The sequence below is a fragment of the Centroberyx affinis genome, unplaced genomic scaffold (genome assembly GCF_046629955.1).
Source record: "Centroberyx affinis isolate AG114_WGS23_722 - 3 ecotype Tasmania unplaced genomic scaffold, CSIRO-AGI_Caff_v1 ptg001471l_1, whole genome shotgun sequence".
NCBI lineage: Eukaryota > Metazoa > Chordata > Actinopteri > Beryciformes > Berycidae > Centroberyx > Centroberyx affinis.
This window is the reverse complement of record NW_027279940.1, coordinates 295,661-313,653: the sequence shown is the minus strand read 5'-3', so window position 1 is coordinate 313,653 and position 17,993 is coordinate 295,661. Positions and strand designations below refer to the sequence as shown.

General features: G+C 41.0%; 1 protein-coding gene across 1 annotated transcript; it reads left to right on the top strand.

The window, feature by feature from the left end:
• Positions 1-98: 98 nt before the first annotated feature.
• Positions 99-8,385, top strand: stxbp2 (syntaxin binding protein 2; the record flags this gene model as incomplete). The annotated part of the gene is made up of 10 exons (XM_071526851.1): positions 99-206; positions 768-825; positions 948-1,013; positions 1,595-1,675; positions 3,830-3,971; positions 4,160-4,266; positions 4,364-4,462; positions 4,571-4,656; positions 5,673-5,833; positions 7,569-8,385. Coding segments are annotated over 10 exons (988 nt in total), but the record flags the coding sequence as incomplete, so codon positions are not given.
• Positions 8,386-17,993: the final 9,608 nt, after the last annotated feature.

Sequence of the window (17,993 nt, the reverse complement as noted above, 5' to 3'; positions counted from 1 at the left end):
CACCTGATTGGCCACGTCGGTGTACATGCATACATCCCATTTCATTACTGTATCTCCCTACTCATTTGTGTTGTATACACTTGTTTTAATTTTTTAAGGTATCAGACAACCGGCATTGGAGATGCAAAGGAGAGAGAAGTTTTACTGGATGAAGATGATGAGCTGTGGATTCAGCTTAGACACATGCACATAGCAGATGTCACTAAGTAAGTCTGACGCAGCTAGATGAACCTCATCTCTGCACTGTTGGGTCTTGTTGTCGCCCTTCCCAAGTACTGCTGGAAGTTACTCACCATTAAATCAAGTTCCATTGTAAGATTACATCCAGAGGATTAATGAGTTCACTTATTCTGCTATAATTTCTTTTCTTTTTTTTTTTTTTACTGAAATGACTTTTGAAAGGCATGTAGTCATCCATTAGGACACACTTTATCTGATTTCCTCATTTAGCTAAATTTCCTCTTTCAGCTACATTAATTCAAATTAATGTGTGCATTTTTTACAAAGACATGGGATAGATATTTAAAGATTTAAAAGATATTTTTGTTTTTAATTTTGGCTTTATAATAGTAGGAGTTTTTTATTTTGGTTTTTTGGTTAGCGTGTTGACTTTTAAAATATATGTAGTAGTCGGGTAGAATTTGTATTCAGAAAGTTATATATTTTTTATATATAAAAAGTGAAGTTAACAGTTTGTTAAATAATGTGTAACGTTGACATTGCTCCTGCCCATGGTAACTAAACTTTAACTAAACCTGTTCTTACAGGAAAGTGACAGAACTGCTCCGCACCTTTTGTGAGAGTAAGAGGATGTCCACTGATAATGTGAGTTTTTATCTGCAGTACTTATTTTTCTTTAGTTGTTACAAATGTTACTGGTATAACATGCAGATTTGGCTTTTTTTCTGCTGTGTGTTTGGTTTAAAAAAATGTGTCTTGCTCTTCAGGCCAACATAAAAGATCTCTCTCAGATGTTAAAGAAGATGCCCCAGTATCAGAAGGAGCTGAGCTTGGTGAGTTATCTCATTAAGAAAAGAAAGCGCTTTATCTCTAATATCAGCTCATGATCATCTTTCTATTTCAAAGGGATAATCCTCTCTGAGGAAGTATTTCACTGTTGTAACTCATATGATCTTGAACTGTTCCGTCGGGGTTTGTGAACATCTTTGAAGTCATCAAGAGACACTTTCTGAAGCCATTCCTGTGACAGTGATATGGTTACTAACCCTGTGGAGTCAAAGTGTTTTCTTTTGAAACTTTAGTTTAAACCCCTCTGAACTTCAAAATGTGCCCATATTCCAGTAAACTTGGCCTGTTGTCCACAAACTCAGTCCTGTTAATTTTCAGTGTAGCAAAGTGTCTCTTGATGATATCACCAATTAGTTTTGTCCTTCTTGTTTCTAACTTTAAAAAAGACTTGTTTGTGTTCACAAATCTTAACTGAGCTGCTCAGGGCCATGGGAATAATGTGAATGCTTTTTTTTAAGATAGGCCATTTTATAGGCCATATAATAGCTTTTTGTGCATAACTGTAAACACATTATTGGTGATTAACCCCACTGAATGCATAACCTTTATTTACTTTGATTCACAGTACTCCACTCATTTGCACCTAGCAGAAGCCTGCATGAAGAAATTCAAGGCCTCTCTTGATAAGCTCTGTGAGGTGGAACAGGTCAGTGCTGTTGTGCAGTATACAGCTTATAATGTCATGGATCTCAAGCAGAAATGGCAAAACTGTTCTTATATCAGTGATGAGGGGAACATGTCTGAATTTTAACAAAAAAAAAAAATCCAAGCAAGTGTTGGAAACAAACAACATCATTTTCATACTGACATACAATTGACAGATGAAAATAAAACTCTGGAGTGTTTTTAGATGCACTGTGAAGGCAGTTGGGGACTTAGGTAAGCTCATTACACTCATTGGAAATAGAATGGGTAGAATTGTAGTTGTCAGATAGATCTAAAGTTTGAGATAAAGAAACATCATAGTGTTGTCATGATCCTTCAAAATAAAGGCAACCAGACATGACCACAGGTGCACTTACTTAGTGTGAAATTTACATCTCAATATTTATCCTCATGGGTTATTGGTAAGACTGACATTTTTCTAACTTGAGCAAAAAAGAATAATAATCGGCAGTCTGTAGTTTTTATCTCATTTTCATTTAAAAATGTTTACAGTTTACAGCACCAGGGAACAACTCCGCTGTCCCACCATGTTGCCACTGACTAAGTATCTTAGAGAGTATGTCTGACATGGAATAACATCCTCCCACTCAGTCAACATGACAAGTGACCTCCCCATGATAGCATCCTTATTAATAGTTCCTCTGCAGCATGTCCAAGCACCATTGCCACTGTGTAGTGATAGTTAATGGGGAATCTTAATGGTAATATTACATAAAGAGCTTGAGACCGGACATCCACCTCCTTATATATATACTATATGTATAGTAATGCAGAGGCAGCTGTTATGTCACTACTCGGAGTAAAGACCTTTAACATCACACACATATGTGCAACTGTGCCATCCAGAAATCCCCTCCATCAGCAGGAGCCTGGGATAAAGCCGCGGCCCAGACCCCTGCCAAGCCCCAATAGACTGTCTGAATGTAACAGCCATGCTTTGTCTGCCGGAGGGTGTGTATTATACCAGATTTAGGCCCATATCAGATGAGTCACAGGCACAGAAGAAATGATAAGCTACGCATGGTTGTGGTATTATGAGATGCAAGTGTTAATGGGGCCTTTTTGTATGAGTGATTCACTCCATCGCACTAATGGATCTTTCAGTATGTCTGAAAGCTGTCTCTTTAATCCTATGGGCATGTGTTGGCTCTAAGGTGGACAGCTTGAGCCAAGCAGCCACAGCTCTGTCAACTGTCCTTGTTTAAATGTTCTGCATTGTCTGGCGCAACTCTGTGTGTGTCAACTATATTAGAAATGGTCTACGCTAATTGTAGTACATTTTGATGTGCATTTCTAACCATTGTCTTGATTTCAGTTGCTCACACACAGTTTTGTTGTTGATTGGCCCAAATGAGGCTTAATCCAAATTCACTATAAAGCTTAGCCAGAGATTTTTAGGAAGGTCACACAGTGCTGAGATTTGCATTTGAGGAAGATCCCGAAGCTAAAAGTAAGTATAAAAGCCTAAGTTAAGCAGCCAGTGGTTGCCAGTGGTTTTGAGGTTGTTGATGGATTCCGCACGCAACTCTGGATATTTAAATTGTGCATTCTAGAGGCTAATTTCTTTGTTCAAGAATGGTTTGCTTGCTTGTTCTACATTTCATAGTATAAAGTTTAACGTCACCAACATTACAAGCAACCAATAAGAAAGAGTGCAAGGGTCAGAGCTATTCCTGTGACTGTAGCAGGGTCGTGAGAGAGACGTGCTTGGGAGGGAAAAAGAAAACAAAAGCTAAGGAGATAGATAGGAGGCAGCAGATACACCAAATGTATGATGTGTGACTTAAAGCCATATTTAACTTTGGTAGAACATTTTCACTTGACCATATCCACCACCATTGGAGTTCAGGAGTAGTCATCCTCCAAAATCAGCTGCCCTGTGAATCACCTGTCTGTATCAGTAACTGCTCACAGGCAAAATTACATGATGGAGAATATGACTTTGGACCCAGTGAAATTTACTTGGCTTTATTGTTCTGTGAAAGTCCATAGAGGTATGATTGCAAAAAGTGAAAATGTTCTATTGAAGTAAAATTCTTTAAGATACTTGCACCAAAACGGGGCGATAGCTGAGTGAGGGTGCAATTTGAAATTCAGACTCAAATAGTACTTAAAACACCGGTTTGTCCCACAGGACTTGGCAATGGGGTCAAACGCAGAGGGGGAACCTCTAAAAGATGCCATGAAGAGCATCGTTCCTGTGCTCCTCAACAATGAAATTGAGGCCTATGACAAGATCCGCATCATACTGCTGTATATATTCCACAAGAAAAAAGGTGGGCCCTCAAAAAGGGAATTTCTGTTTTGACATTTTGTAACCAACATGGTGCAGAAAAGCATACTCCACATGACTGTTGCTTGAATTGACAGAAAGTATTGAAATTGAGTGAATAGCTGTGCAAGAACCAGATCTTTTTATTAGCTTTGCCATTTGTATATGAAGAGTCTGTGTGGCTGTCTGTAGGCGTCGGGGAGGAGAACCTTACCAAGCTCATCCAGCACGCCAACATACAGGCAGACAGCAACATCATCACCAACCTGCAGAAACTGGGCTGTAACATCATATCTGGGGTAAATTTCTTGACTGCAGTTTGGTTACAGTCACATTGTTCTGTTCTATAAAGGCATTACCTCAGTATTTGTTACACAAATTGTGTTGTTCTGTCAGGGTCCCAATGCTGCGAAAATGCTGCCAGACCGGAAGGAGCGCACCGAGAGCACCTACCAGCTCTCCAGATGGACACCCACCATTAAAGACGTCATGGAGGTATGGAAGTCTAAAGGAGGTCGCAGGTGCTGCTGGTAGACATGATCAGAGTGTTTCTTTCAGCTGGGTGTTGTCAGGTTTTACACCATCTCTGTGTCTGTGTCCCAGAATGCCATCGAGGACAAACTGGACCGAAAGCAGTGGCCGTTCATCTCTGATCCAGCTCCCATCAATACAACCCAGACTGCAGTCAGGTGGGTGCTGGAAAAGGATGATTTTTAATATTGTATGACGTGCACAATGTTACTTTCACAATGTGAATAAAGAGCTGAAGGTAGGTTAAGGGGTAAAAGGGGAAAAAAAATGTAAGCCACAAAAAATCCCACATGCCTTTTTTCTGACATTCCAGGAAAATGTTATTTTGAAAATGTGGAACAAGTTTGTTTTTTTTTAAAGCAAAGATGATCAACTGGGGTAGCAGACAGATTATTATTGTCACATGAAAGCTTTTATCCCTGTAACTAAGTTGGAACCAAGCTTTTGACAAAGGGAGTTGAAAAGGTGAAATTGAGCCAGTTTTGAATGCTGCTTTGAATACCCCATAATCCCCTTGGAGTTGCCATCATGATTATGGTGCTTATACAAACCACTCTCATGGACCTGGGTTGACTCATAATCTGCATTTACTAATGCACAATGCTTTGTCTTCTTCCTGTTGGGCAAAGTACTTTTTCAGTGTTTAAATCTGAGTAGTCATTAATGTCAACACTGATATATCATTATTATGACAACAGCTGTTGATATCTGTACTATATATAACTCATCTTTGAACCTTTTGCTTTGCACTTTGTTGACATGTTGGCTATTCCACTTGGACTAGTTGTTATGTACTCCCACTTTTATTAGATTTTTTTTTTGGTTTTGGCCCAAGTTACAGCTTCAATGCAAACTAGTTGTTATTTTTAGCATACATGTTATGATATAAGGACTACTACTAACTCTAAACATTGGCTTTATAGTTGCTTATTCTGGGTAGTTACCTGCATTGATTATTTTTTGTGATCCTCACATTTCACATTGTCCAATAGTGGGCATAACGAATCAAAGAGAAGCAATGCATTATATTTAGAGGCTCCCAGTTTTTATGTTACAGTTCATGGTGATGACTAATGATTGATCGTATCAATGTGAGAGAATCAACAGCTCACAAACAGGCCTTAGGTTTATGAATAGACCTGGTTGCTCAGTTACTGTTTTAATTTCTTTACAGCAGTGCACGTTTCGGACACTGGCACAAAAATAAATCTCCTACAGAATATCGCTCTGGCCCTCGGCTCATCATCTTTGTGATCGGCGGGGTGTCACACTCAGAGATGCGCTCCGCCTATGAGGTCACTCGAGCCACTGATGGGAAATGGGAGGTGCTGATCGGTAAGTACTAGTGAAAAAGTTGGACTCTGCCTGCATACGTTTTGAACTATTAGTCCAGGCATTTTACCCAAAAATGTGGGTCAACCTCTCACAAATTGCAACAAAAACAAACTCAATGGATTTTGTGTCCTCAATATGTTCTGAATGAGAGAAAAAAGTCCTAAGGAATTGTATGAAGGGAAAGTTTTGAAAATCACGTAAATATGATCCTACCAAAACGCCTTTTTAGCCTTTTTTTTTACAATGTAAGTCTATGGGAGGACTGTTCAAACCATGCCCACTTTGAACTCTAACTACTCTTTCATACTTTAAGTTAGAAACTCCATTCAAACTTTAAACGGGTCACCACTTTTAGTACTTTATTACTCTTTTTGAGAAATCGCAGTTTAAATTTTATACTTTTTTCAACCTTTATAATGGGATCCTATGGAGCCAGCCTACAGTGCGTGATGTCACAATTCACAATTCACTTTTTACTAAATTCACACATTTTAAAACTGTGACAGTTCACACAACTTTAACACTACATATAGTGCAGGAGCAAAGCCTCAAAAAGGCCCTTAGTTTTTGTTGTACCCCTACCCGGGGTAGAACAAAACATGACCTTGTTTTTTCATAACTTGAACTGACATGTCCCCTTCATGAAATGGATGGTCATCATTTTTATTTTTACTGCAAAAGTCATTAAATTCATCAATGAAGTGATTCACCACATAGGCAAAAAAGTGCTAAAAAACGCCTGCCCTGAAAGAGGGATTACCAAGTTGATCCCATGTCATTTTCTACCTACTGGTTGTATTTACCTGTAGACCATCAGTGCAAATATGATGTAGTGTCCCTACACTCCAAAGCAACCAGAATGTCAAACTATGGTTCTATTGTGAATCAGCAGCCTTTTATATAAGGCCTTATTATAGGCGGAAATATCAAACAGTTAATTTTTCTGAGAAATACTCACTTCTAATCCTAATCCTAATCTAATGATACTGTAATCAATACCCAATTATGCTAATAATTCATTTCAGGTAGTCACTGACATTGTCTCATCAAAAACAAGAAGTAATAGTTTGTCACTGAGCACTATTATTGTGACTATCCAGTGAGTATAACCCAAAAAAGTACACAAAAATGCCTGCGTTGTAACAGGGAGTACCAAGTTGATTCCATGTTTTTTACCCACTGGTTGTATTTACATACTTCATATTAGCACTGATGGTTCTCAAGTAGTATCTCTAGACCTCAAAGCAACCTTAAATTAACCACAATGTCCAAATCGAGGGCTTAGAGCCAAAGGGGCGTAAGTGCGATTTTGGTCGAATATGAGTATTATATATCAATTGAAAGGTCTCAGTGAGATCTTTTCAGTGCCAAAAGAACAAAACTGAAATCATGACCCATAAGTTTTAACAACAAAAACTGAAAGCCGTAACAATAAAAGTAGGGTTTTGCTTGATGTCAAAACTGCAAAAAACGGCGTAACTGCACTCACACCCTTTTGACACCAAGCAAAACCCCACTTTTGACACTGAACAAGCATTGTGGGTAGAGGATTCTAACAGCACTTAGGTCAACTCAAAATGCATGCTGACATAAGTAATGAGTTTGTTTTTGTTGCAATTTGAGGGAGGTCAAGTTACATTATTACTGGACTATATGGTAATCACTGTTTAGAGACCATTTAGTTTCTACTTTCTCCGAAGGATATCAGTGTTATTTTGCTCATTTTTCTTGGCAGGCTCGTCTCACATCCTGACCCCAACCAGCTTTCTTACTGACCTGAAGAGTCTGGACCAAGTGCTTAATCCTGATTGTTAGAGTAGTCCCTGGGCAGGGAAGAGCACACTGGGATAAGGAGTCAGTCTTTCATCTGAGATGACTGGGCACTGGTCTCTTGTCACAGCGTCTCAGACATCTGAAGTAAAACATAGTCAAATTTTAGATTTAATCATGGAAGGAAACATATTTGTGATTGGTTTTTTTTTTTTTTTTTTTTTTTTTTTGCCTTTTAGAATGTTCTTTTTATTGTAATGCTTGTTGTGAAATGGATTATGTATATACCACTGCTGTGATTGAAACTGTATTCAAAATATTTAATTTGAACATAGACCTTTATGAATATTATTTTGATGATTGTACCTTATACTGTAATTATATCAAAATTAACAAATTCTTGTTTTTGTTATTATAAATTTAATTTCCCTTTATCTTATTTTTCACTCATAAAATCGCACCATCTTCACAAAACTGGATGATCTAATTCCAAAATTGCAATATACGTCCAACGTAGATGTATGAAAGGCAATGGGAGAAATATATCCAGTGACATCCAATGTTTGGTACCTTATTCTCCCTAGGTGCCTTATTTCGTTTTTTTTTTGTTTGTTTTATTTAATCTAAGAATGTCTCAACTGCTGTCTTCTTCTGAAATCTTGCACTTTTACCATGTACTTTTATATAGTAAGGTTGGGAGTGAGTGTGGTAGGTCTTTGTTGTTTCTTTGTTGTCCTTAGTAGAAAAATGATTAATAAAAGAAACATAATGTATTCACTCAATATTGTGCCTTGTGTATTGTCTCCTAGAGGGCTTTCAGTCCCCCCAAAAAGTTATTTTAAAGCATTGTGGTTGCTTGACTTCCTTAAAAGGGAATACCACTGAGCTGAAGTACTCATATTTGTTTTCCCTGTGCCTTTGGACAGCACAATTTGCCTTCAATTTGAATATTCACTCCTATCCCCTACAGCCAGAAAGTGTACAGAGGACTGCCACCCGCTCTATGATGTCACATCTATGTACAACTCCTTTGAAAATGACCTGGAAAATGAGCTGGTGAGAACACAGATTCTGCACCATAAAATCACCATAAATAACTTAAGTGCTAAACCACACTCACAAAGATTACCATTAAGTGTAAATGGAGCAGGCTTTACATACAGTAGTCATGGTTTTAGCTTTGTGTGTTGCTGATATTGACAAATAATCAAGCTGTTTTAGGTCAGACGAATAGGTCATGTGGATTCCTGAACTTGAGTTGTCATTTCAATTAAATTTCACATCGATACTTATCCAGAATGACTGTAAATTGGCCGTCAATCTGATATTAGCTGCCCACTGGAGTGTGTATTCCTCACCAGCATTTGGCTTTGTGACTGTATTAATAATTGCAAATAGGCAAAATTATTATTTGAAAATGTGTTCCCAGGACACATTGAACAATATAAGAGGGACTTCTCACGTTCTCTGAGTGCCAGGCCGTTTACCATGTGACCTATATGATATTTATCAGTCACTTATATCAAAGGTGCCTAGTTGTTTTTCCTCAGGATCCAGCCATAACCCCCAATAACTCCTCCTCCCACAGGCAGAGCCACATGGTGTTTGTGCCTTTCAGATACACACTGCCCATCATTCAGCCTTACAAAAGATAACATAAAAACGACTTATTTTGATTTGCTCTTTGAAGTGCTCAGTTTTTCTTCATTATGATTTGTTTGAGCTTTCCTCCACAATCTTAAACCAGTTGCCTAAATGACAGCATAGTGCAATGAATAATGTTCTTTCCTCCACTGATAAATTCATGACTACTCTGACGGTTTTGTGTGGCTGAATACCTAAAACTTGACCTGACATATGCCTACTTGCACAATATAATGGCATTGTGTGGTTGTCAAAATGCAAACATGAACTTTAAGTACAATGTTAGCGCAGCAGGACAACGTACACAGCTACCAGTGAAAAAGATCATCCCTCTCCAATGTTGAGGATTATGTTTTCATCTGGGATTACAGATGGCGATATTAAGACGGGGCCACTGGCTGGGGTCTTAATGGCAATGGGTTAATACTGAGGGCTTAAGTCTATTTAAAAGCATTCCCTCAAGCCATATCCAGTATACGTTTGGAGCGAATCGAACCGGATCATATTGTCCATTGCACATACTATGTTTTATGTATTATTGGAAGAACTATTGAATGGAACCTGCATCAACTGAAGGAAGTCGTTTTGTGTAACTTTTCGATACTGTTACCCCAAAGTTGGACACTTTTTCCGTCTTTTATTCATCTTTTATTTTGCACGATGACGGCTGCTGAAGTGGAGTCAAAAATGGAAGCTAACGGCATCCTGCTGGTATGACAAGAAAGCCATCAGTGTTATGATAGAAAGTTTGTGTTACATGTTCATTATTACTATCAGTGCATTGTAGTCGGACTTTTCTTTTGATGTCATTTCATTGTCTTGTTTGTCTTATGTCACAGTATTGTATCTAATTGCTCAAAAAAAGACAAAAGAAGTAGTAGTAGTTATTTTAAGTATGACTTATGCTTGTAAATTGATTTTGTCATACTGTAAATTGTTGGCATATGATATGATTAACTGTCATAATTTGACAGATATAATCGTCTCTTGCTGTGATTCTTAACATGGGGATCAGGATCCCCACTGCGGGATCCTGATAGAGAATATGAAAAGAAAATCCCTTGTTTTCTTTGTAAATCCTAAGCATATATCTCTCTATTATGATTCATATGGAGCCATCAGCCACATAGGTTGAGAACAACTGATTTATTGCCATGGCGTGAAACATTAGCTATCTTATTTTATATTCTTCTTTTGTCCCGTGTTCATCAGGAAACCCCTGAGCAGGAGAAGATCATCTCTATGATGAGTTACTCTCAGCGTGGACGTATGGAGGAACAACGTTGCGCCTTGGGTCCTGCCAAACCAGCGCAACCTGCAGGTTGGAACAGTACACACAAACAAAAATACAAGAACTCTGCACGGTATGTGTCCCGGTGCCTGGCTCATCCCTGCTCCCCACAGGTTCAAGCAGTGAGGACTTCTTCCACGCCTTGGCCAACATGCAGGGACAGCGCCTTGATGACCAGCGGGTGTCACTTGCCTCACTGCCAGGGTTTAACCGCAAGGTACTAGACTACAGATTGTAGAGGGAGAGAGCATGCATCTGCAGAGATAGCGTGATGAATGTACTGCTGAAGTCTACTCCAATATGTGACTTTTGTTCTCTTAGAACCCCGAGAGTGATGCACATCGGGGCTCTGCACCTCACATCGTTCTGACTCAGAGTACGCCAGACATAAACAGGAAGCTGCTGTCAGTACCCAACAGCCCGGGGCAGATTCCCTCTCTGCACGACCCCTCCAAGGCCATACAGGTTTGTTGTCCTTCTGCATCATTTTGGCTGTTCTAACCTTGCTTCATTCTGTGTTATTAAAGGTTGTTCATTCTCATTTGGGACTGATCTTTAACTCACTGTTACTGTCCAATAGGGGGCGTCATCTGATGAGCAACTGAAGTTCATGTCTATGATCAGCCATGGTCAGCGTGGACGCATAGATGATCAGCGCTGCTCCTTGGATCCTAGTAAGAGTGCCCCCTGCTCACCCCAACGCACAGAGAGAAAGGCAACTGCAAGTACATTACCAAGTGAGTGATGAGCAACTAAAACTAGCTGTATTGATGAACTTTTTATCTTTGTAAACAATTCCAGAGTTGTGGTACTTCTTTCTTCTTATTTACCCTTACGTCCTGACAGGTCCAGATTCTGAGAAGTGCCACTTTCATTTTCATAATGCTTTACATATACAATCACATAACTGTTATGCTTGTTTTCATTTCTCGACCTCTCAGGTCCAGATTCTGATAATTTCTTCAGCCTCCTGGCCAACACTCAGGGCCAACGGCTTGACGAACAGCGAGTGTCTCTTCCTTCACTACCAGGCATACAGAATGAAAAGGCTGCATCCACTACTGGAGGAGATTCAAACTACTTGTGTTACATGGTCTCCAAAGTCCAGGTTAGTCTCTCCCAATTTCTTTTTCAAAGCTGTTTTTGCCTGGAGAATAGAACAGAATAATTTAACTGTTATGGTTTTGACATCTATGGATGAAAACACCAGACCCAAAAGGGCGACCTCAGGTCTGCCTCTAAATGTTGCTCAATTATGAAACTGGAATATAAACAAAATATTACAGAAATGAAATGTAATTTTCTTATCAATTAGAATCTATTTTAACTAGGAAGGCCAATGGACTTGCGGGGTCTGAACCAGCCACAAAATGATGGCATGCGATTTCACCCCCATGAGCCATTTCACCCATTGTATTGTTTTTATTATTATTAATATTATACACATTGTGCTTCTGAGTCCGTTTCCATGGGAACAACCTGTCAAAGCATGCCATCAAGCGATGGCTTGTGGCAGTAAGAACAATTTTGGCGGTACAGTGTTGCAAATTTTTTGAAAGCGGAGATATTTCAATTGTAAAATTCAAAACAGTTGACAACTTGGCTTTCGAGGGCTTAGAAGCTAATGCTCACACTTTGTCACTTATTTCAAGCCAGCAATCGTTTGCTGTGCCTTGGAATTTTCGGCTTTGCAGAAATGTGTGTCTGGATGAAAACCACTGAGAACTAACTGACCTAATTGATTTCCAGGGTTCCAGAATGGAGGACCAGAGGTGCTCCTTACCCCAAATCAGGAGCCCAGTGGGCCAGTCTTCACCAAAAAAGGATTGCTCTGCATCTGGTTCAGGCCCTCCACGTTCAGCCTCTTTCAGCCCCGGCACAGACATAGAGCGACCAAAGAGCAAAGATAAAAAATCCCCTAATCAGGTATATTCTCAATCAAGTCAAGTCTTATCCTTAAGGAGGGAAATTCAGGTGACAGCAGCATCCATTTTCAACAGTCTGTACCTGTTTGTGTGCGTGGTCGAACGACATAACAAAATGAATAGTTTTGGCTAATCCAAAAATGATATAAGTAGTTTGGAAATGAAACTGTAGAATAGCACACAGACTGGATACTAGTTAAACTTTTGATCTCGTAATAGTACGCTTGTTATAGCAGCATTGACTCATCTGGTATCGTTCGCTTTATTTCCTACCCAGGAGGTGACTCCAGCTGAACAGGAGGATTTTTTTTCCTTGATGCATCATGTCCAGCGCGACAGAATGGATGAACAGCGCTGCGTCTTGGATCCCAGCAGGACTCCCAAGTCCACACCCAAACACAATGAAAGCAAGCCCTCCCAGAGCACTGTGCCCACAGGTCAGCCCACTGCTGTGTGTCTCACAAAGATTTGATCACTTTCCTGCCACTTTTTTTTTACTTTTTTTTAATAAATGATAATATATATCACATGTGTACTATGCCTCTTTTCACTTTTAACTTTTCACTTTCCCAGGTCCAGATTCTGAGAAGTTCTTCAGCCTCTTGGCCAACTCTCAGGGCCGACGGCTTGACGACCAGCGAGTGTCTCTTGCTTCATTGCCAGGGATACAGAATGGAGGCACCACATCAACTGCTGAGGAGACAGATGCAAGCTACTTGTGTTACATGGTCTCCAAGGTCCAGGTTAGTCCCATACACTGTGCAGTGGAAGAAAAATACTCAGAAAAACAACGCTGGTGACAGTTTTTTGTTACTTTGTTCCTCAAAACCTTCCTACACCATATTGCAGTGGTGGGATATTTCTAACAACAAGTTACCTACTTGGATTCACCATTTCAAAAAGGAATCATATTTTCATTTCAAAGGGCTCCAGGATAGATGAACAGAGATGTTCTGCACCCCACATCCTCCAGAACCTGGGGACCCCATCTGCTCAGCGGAAAGCCGTGTCCAGTTCTGAGAGGCACAGTTTGACTGATTCCTCTGAAAAGCACCCACGGAGGTCTGCCTCCCTCAGCCGTGCCAAAACTGACCAACCTCGGCAGGTGAGGGATCACGCCACACAACACACAGCTCTTAATTTAGTTTGTACTTTTATTGCCCAGTACTCCTCATTTTTTACTGTTGATTTAGACAAGACACTGGGGTCAGGTCAAGATCGGATAGGGAGGATGATCCTCCCCAAACTTTTGTAGATAAAATGTGGCCGTTTAATAGACTTCCAATATGTAGGAATGTTTAGGATGTAGGAATGATTAGAATGTATAGGATGTTTGTGTGTTCCCCACTTCCCATTACAATTGTTTTTTCTTTATGTCTTTTCAGGAAGCATCTCAGGCTGAGCAGGAGCAGTTCCTTAAAATGATGCATCATGCTCAACATGGACGTATGGACGAGCAACGCTGCTCTTTACAACCTAGTAGTACACCCACACACAATGGAAGTGCTAGAAACGCTGCAGCCACAGGTCAGAGCAACACACAGCCACTCATGGTCAGCTGTTTGTTTTCTGTCTATGGGATACCACAGAAATAACCCTCCACTCTCCATAACAGGTGCAGAGGCTGATGCATTCTTCAAAATCATCACCTCCAGTCAGGGCCGGCGGCTAGATGATCAGCGTGTTGCACTCCCAACCTTGCCAGGGATAAGTGGGAGTAATACAAATGTTGCCCAAGTAAGCATGCCACCCAAATTAGCATTTGGTGTGAACATCCAGGATATTGCCAACCTAAATGTAATTCCCTGTTACTTTTGTTATGACCTGCCACCACAGTATATGGTATGCAGGACATTATGTCATCATCTGTCTGTCTGTGTGTGTATGTGTGTGTGTGTGGACACATTCTTGTGAACACAATAAGTCAACAACAATACATGATAGAAACGTAATACTTACACCACAGGTTCCGCCTATAGAGTAGATGATCTGATTCGGTTTTGGAGCTTGCTGCATAAATTTATATATATTTATAACACCCATGTTTTATGTGAAGACAGCTATGTTGATGTAGAAATATTTGCAAATTAATTAATTAATTTGCTTAATTAATGACGTCAATAGCATAACAGGTTATGTTTAATATATCATGGTCGCTTCCCTCAGCCGAGCAGTTCTCTCTCCTGTCCACTGAGGAGGCCTCCACTACTCTTCTATCCTCTCTTTCCTCCTCTCTTGACTCTCTGTGCCCACTAACTACTAAACCAGCTCGATCGCTCCTTGGCTCTCTGAATCTCTGCGAACTTGTAGAAGAGAGCTTGGGCAGCTGAGAGAAAATGGAGAAAATCGCAGCGCCCTGACGATCTCGCTGCCTACCACCCTCTCCTCTCCAACTTCACCTCTGTTGTGTCAACAGCAAAGACTTCCTTCTTCATTACTGAAATCCAGTCTTCTGCCTCCAACCCCAGTAAACTGTTTTCCACCTTCTCCTCCCTCCTGAACCCACCCTCCCCTCCCCCTCCCTCTTCCCTCTCAGCTGATGATTTTGTCACCTACTTTGCTAAGAAGGTGGATGACATCAGCTGTTCCTTCCATCATCCGGCCACTAACAGTATTTACTTTACCTTACTCCAAACCTGCTTCTCTGCCCCTTATCCCTGGGCTTGCTTCCTGCTCTACCCTCTCCCCAGAAGATGTCCTCACACTTGTCTGGTCTAACTGACCCACCACCTGCCCCCTTGATCCTATCCCTTCCACTCTTCTCCAAACCATGAATGAATGAATGAAACCTTTATTGCCCCTCGGGGGAATTTGCTTTGCACAAAGATCATAAAAGAATATCAAAAACATCAACAACCATACATGACAGCACATAATATAACATAAAACATAAGCATGTAAAAACATCAGAAAAAACATCATTTGGGTGAACGATAAAGGACATCAAGTGCAAGTTCAAGAAAGTGCCAAATTCAGACCATGTGATCAGAGCTTGTTAAGCAGCTGAATGCTGCGTGGGACGAGGGATGTGATGCCTCTTTTAGTCCGCATCCTGGTCCTGGTCCTCATCCTGTGATGCCTCTTTTAGTCCGCAACTATCTCCACCGACATCACTCCCTTCCTCACTACCCTTATCAATTCCTCTCTGCCCTCAGGCCTTGTTTCAGCTGCTCTAAAGACTGCCAGTCAAGCCTCTTCTTAAGAAACCCTCCCTTGACCCTGATGCTATCCATAACTACAGACCTGTATCTCTTCTCTCATTTCTATCCAAAACCCTTGAGCGAGCAATTTCCAGCCAACTTTCTATCTCTCCCAGAATGACCTCCTGGACCCTCTTCAATCCGGTTTCAAGGCTTCTCACTCTGACTACTGAGACTGCACTCCTTGCTGTCACTGAGGCCCTGCACACTGCCAGGGCTTCATCCCTCTCCTCTGTCCTTGTCCTCCTTGACGTGTCTGCTGCTTTTGATACAGTTGACCACCAAATCCTTCTCTCCATCCTATCTGAACTGGGAATCACTGGATCTGCACACTCCTGGTTCGCATCCTATCTGTCTAACCGCTCTTACCAGGTCTCATGGAGGGGATCTCTGTCCAGACCCTGCACTCTTAACACTGGTGTCCCTCAGGGCTCAGTCCTGGAGCCCATGCTATTCTCTCTCTATACTAAATCCCTCGGCCATGTGATCTCCTCTCATGGCTTCTCCTATCACTGTTATGCTGACGATACTCAACTCTTCGGCAGAGACTAAAGACACATCTCTTCAGGTTACACCTGGACCCTTCTTGAACTAACCTATCTTCTTACCTTTCTTAAACTTAAAAAAAAAAAAAAAAAGTCTTGGGTCTTGGGTTAGCTGATGAAGACTGTGATGCAAGTGACTCTTCTAACTCTTCTAACTCTTCTAACTCTTCTTGTCACTACTGTTGACAAAATGTACTGTTTTAAGTCGCTTTGGACTAAAGTGTCTGCTAAATGACGTAATGTGATGTAATGTGATTGTAAAGTGATTATGATGGGATATTAGGCAGCTGAAGTGTCTCTTTTTCTTCTGCAAGGGTCCTGGACCAAACATCATTCTGACAGAAGGGACACCAGCAACATCAAGGAAGGCCTATTCCAGCCCTTCCTCTCACATGGCTAATGCAGATTCTGGCTTGTCCATGGCCCTATCCAAATCTGCCTCATTCAGCCCTGACTCTGAATATCAGAAGAAGCTAAATTCCTCAGCACAGGTAAATTATCCCCCTAAAATGTAGAAGTGTTATCAATTGATTTTCTATATTACACTTCACTCTCTTGCTGTAAATTGCACTTGCCTGTCTGTCACCACGAAGACTTAAAGCTACACTAGGCAACTTTGCAAGTTGGCAGCTCCAAATGGCCGTTTGAAAAAATGTAACTTAAATTCCCAGAAATCATGTAACATGATGTTGGTAAACTACACACCCCACGCTCATGTTTACCAACAGTTTGTATTTCGCTCTTAAAGGAATACTTCACCCAAAAATGAAACAGTCCCGGAGATCCCCAGAAGAAGTACATTGCAGCTTTCTCCAAAACAACTGAAGTTGCTGGGGTCCTGTCTTTAGTCTTCAAAAAATAACGGAAAATAACCATGAAAAATTTACAGCATAATCCAAGTCTCCAAAAGATCCCAAAGTGACTTAAAAAGACCGATATTTACACCATTATTTAGCTGAAATCGCCACTCTAGCCATTGATTTAAAATAACGTCACGTTTGCATGCACCCCAGCCTTGATAGGTAAGTTAAGATGGGTGTATTTCTATGTGGAAATTTTGCTCTGTGCAGTTTTTAGGTGTTTTCAAAACATGATGATGATCATGGTTTGGTGAACTAGTCTGCAGCCCCCCAGTTATGAATAAATGGCCTAACTAGAATCACTTGAACACTTTCCAATGTTCAATGACATGTTGTTTCTGTACAGGTGACACTGAGGGTGTCTATGAGCTTCACACCACAGCAGGTAAGACCAGGCCATTGCCACAGCTTGTGCGGGGAGTGTGCTAATTGCCTAAACATATTGCCCCGATAATAGACACATAACTTACATGATTCTTTTATCTGTCAAAGGGACGTAAGAATGTCGGCCAACCATGTAAATTCCCAGAAGTCTTCCTCACTCTAGGAGCCCCAGGAGAGAAGCTTGTGGTTCCTCTGAGCCCGTCACTGGGCAGACCCCTCTCCCTCAACCTAAACCTTGTCCCAAAAGAAGACTCAAACTCCACGCTCTGCTCCTCAAGCCACGCAAGCCCCAGGAAGGCCCGCTCAAGACCATCGTCTCCCAACACAGGAGCACGCAACAAGTCACATCCTTCATCTGCGTGCCCACATGAACAGAGGAAGCTTGTGACCTGCCCTATCAGCCCAGATGAGGACTACTTCACTCTGATCGAGAGGGTTCACGCAGCCCAGATGCAGAAGGGTCAAGGAGGAGAAAAAGGGAGAGGGGATCCAGGAAAGGGGAAGGAAAGGGCAGAGCAAGGAAAAGGAAGGGGAAAGGGGG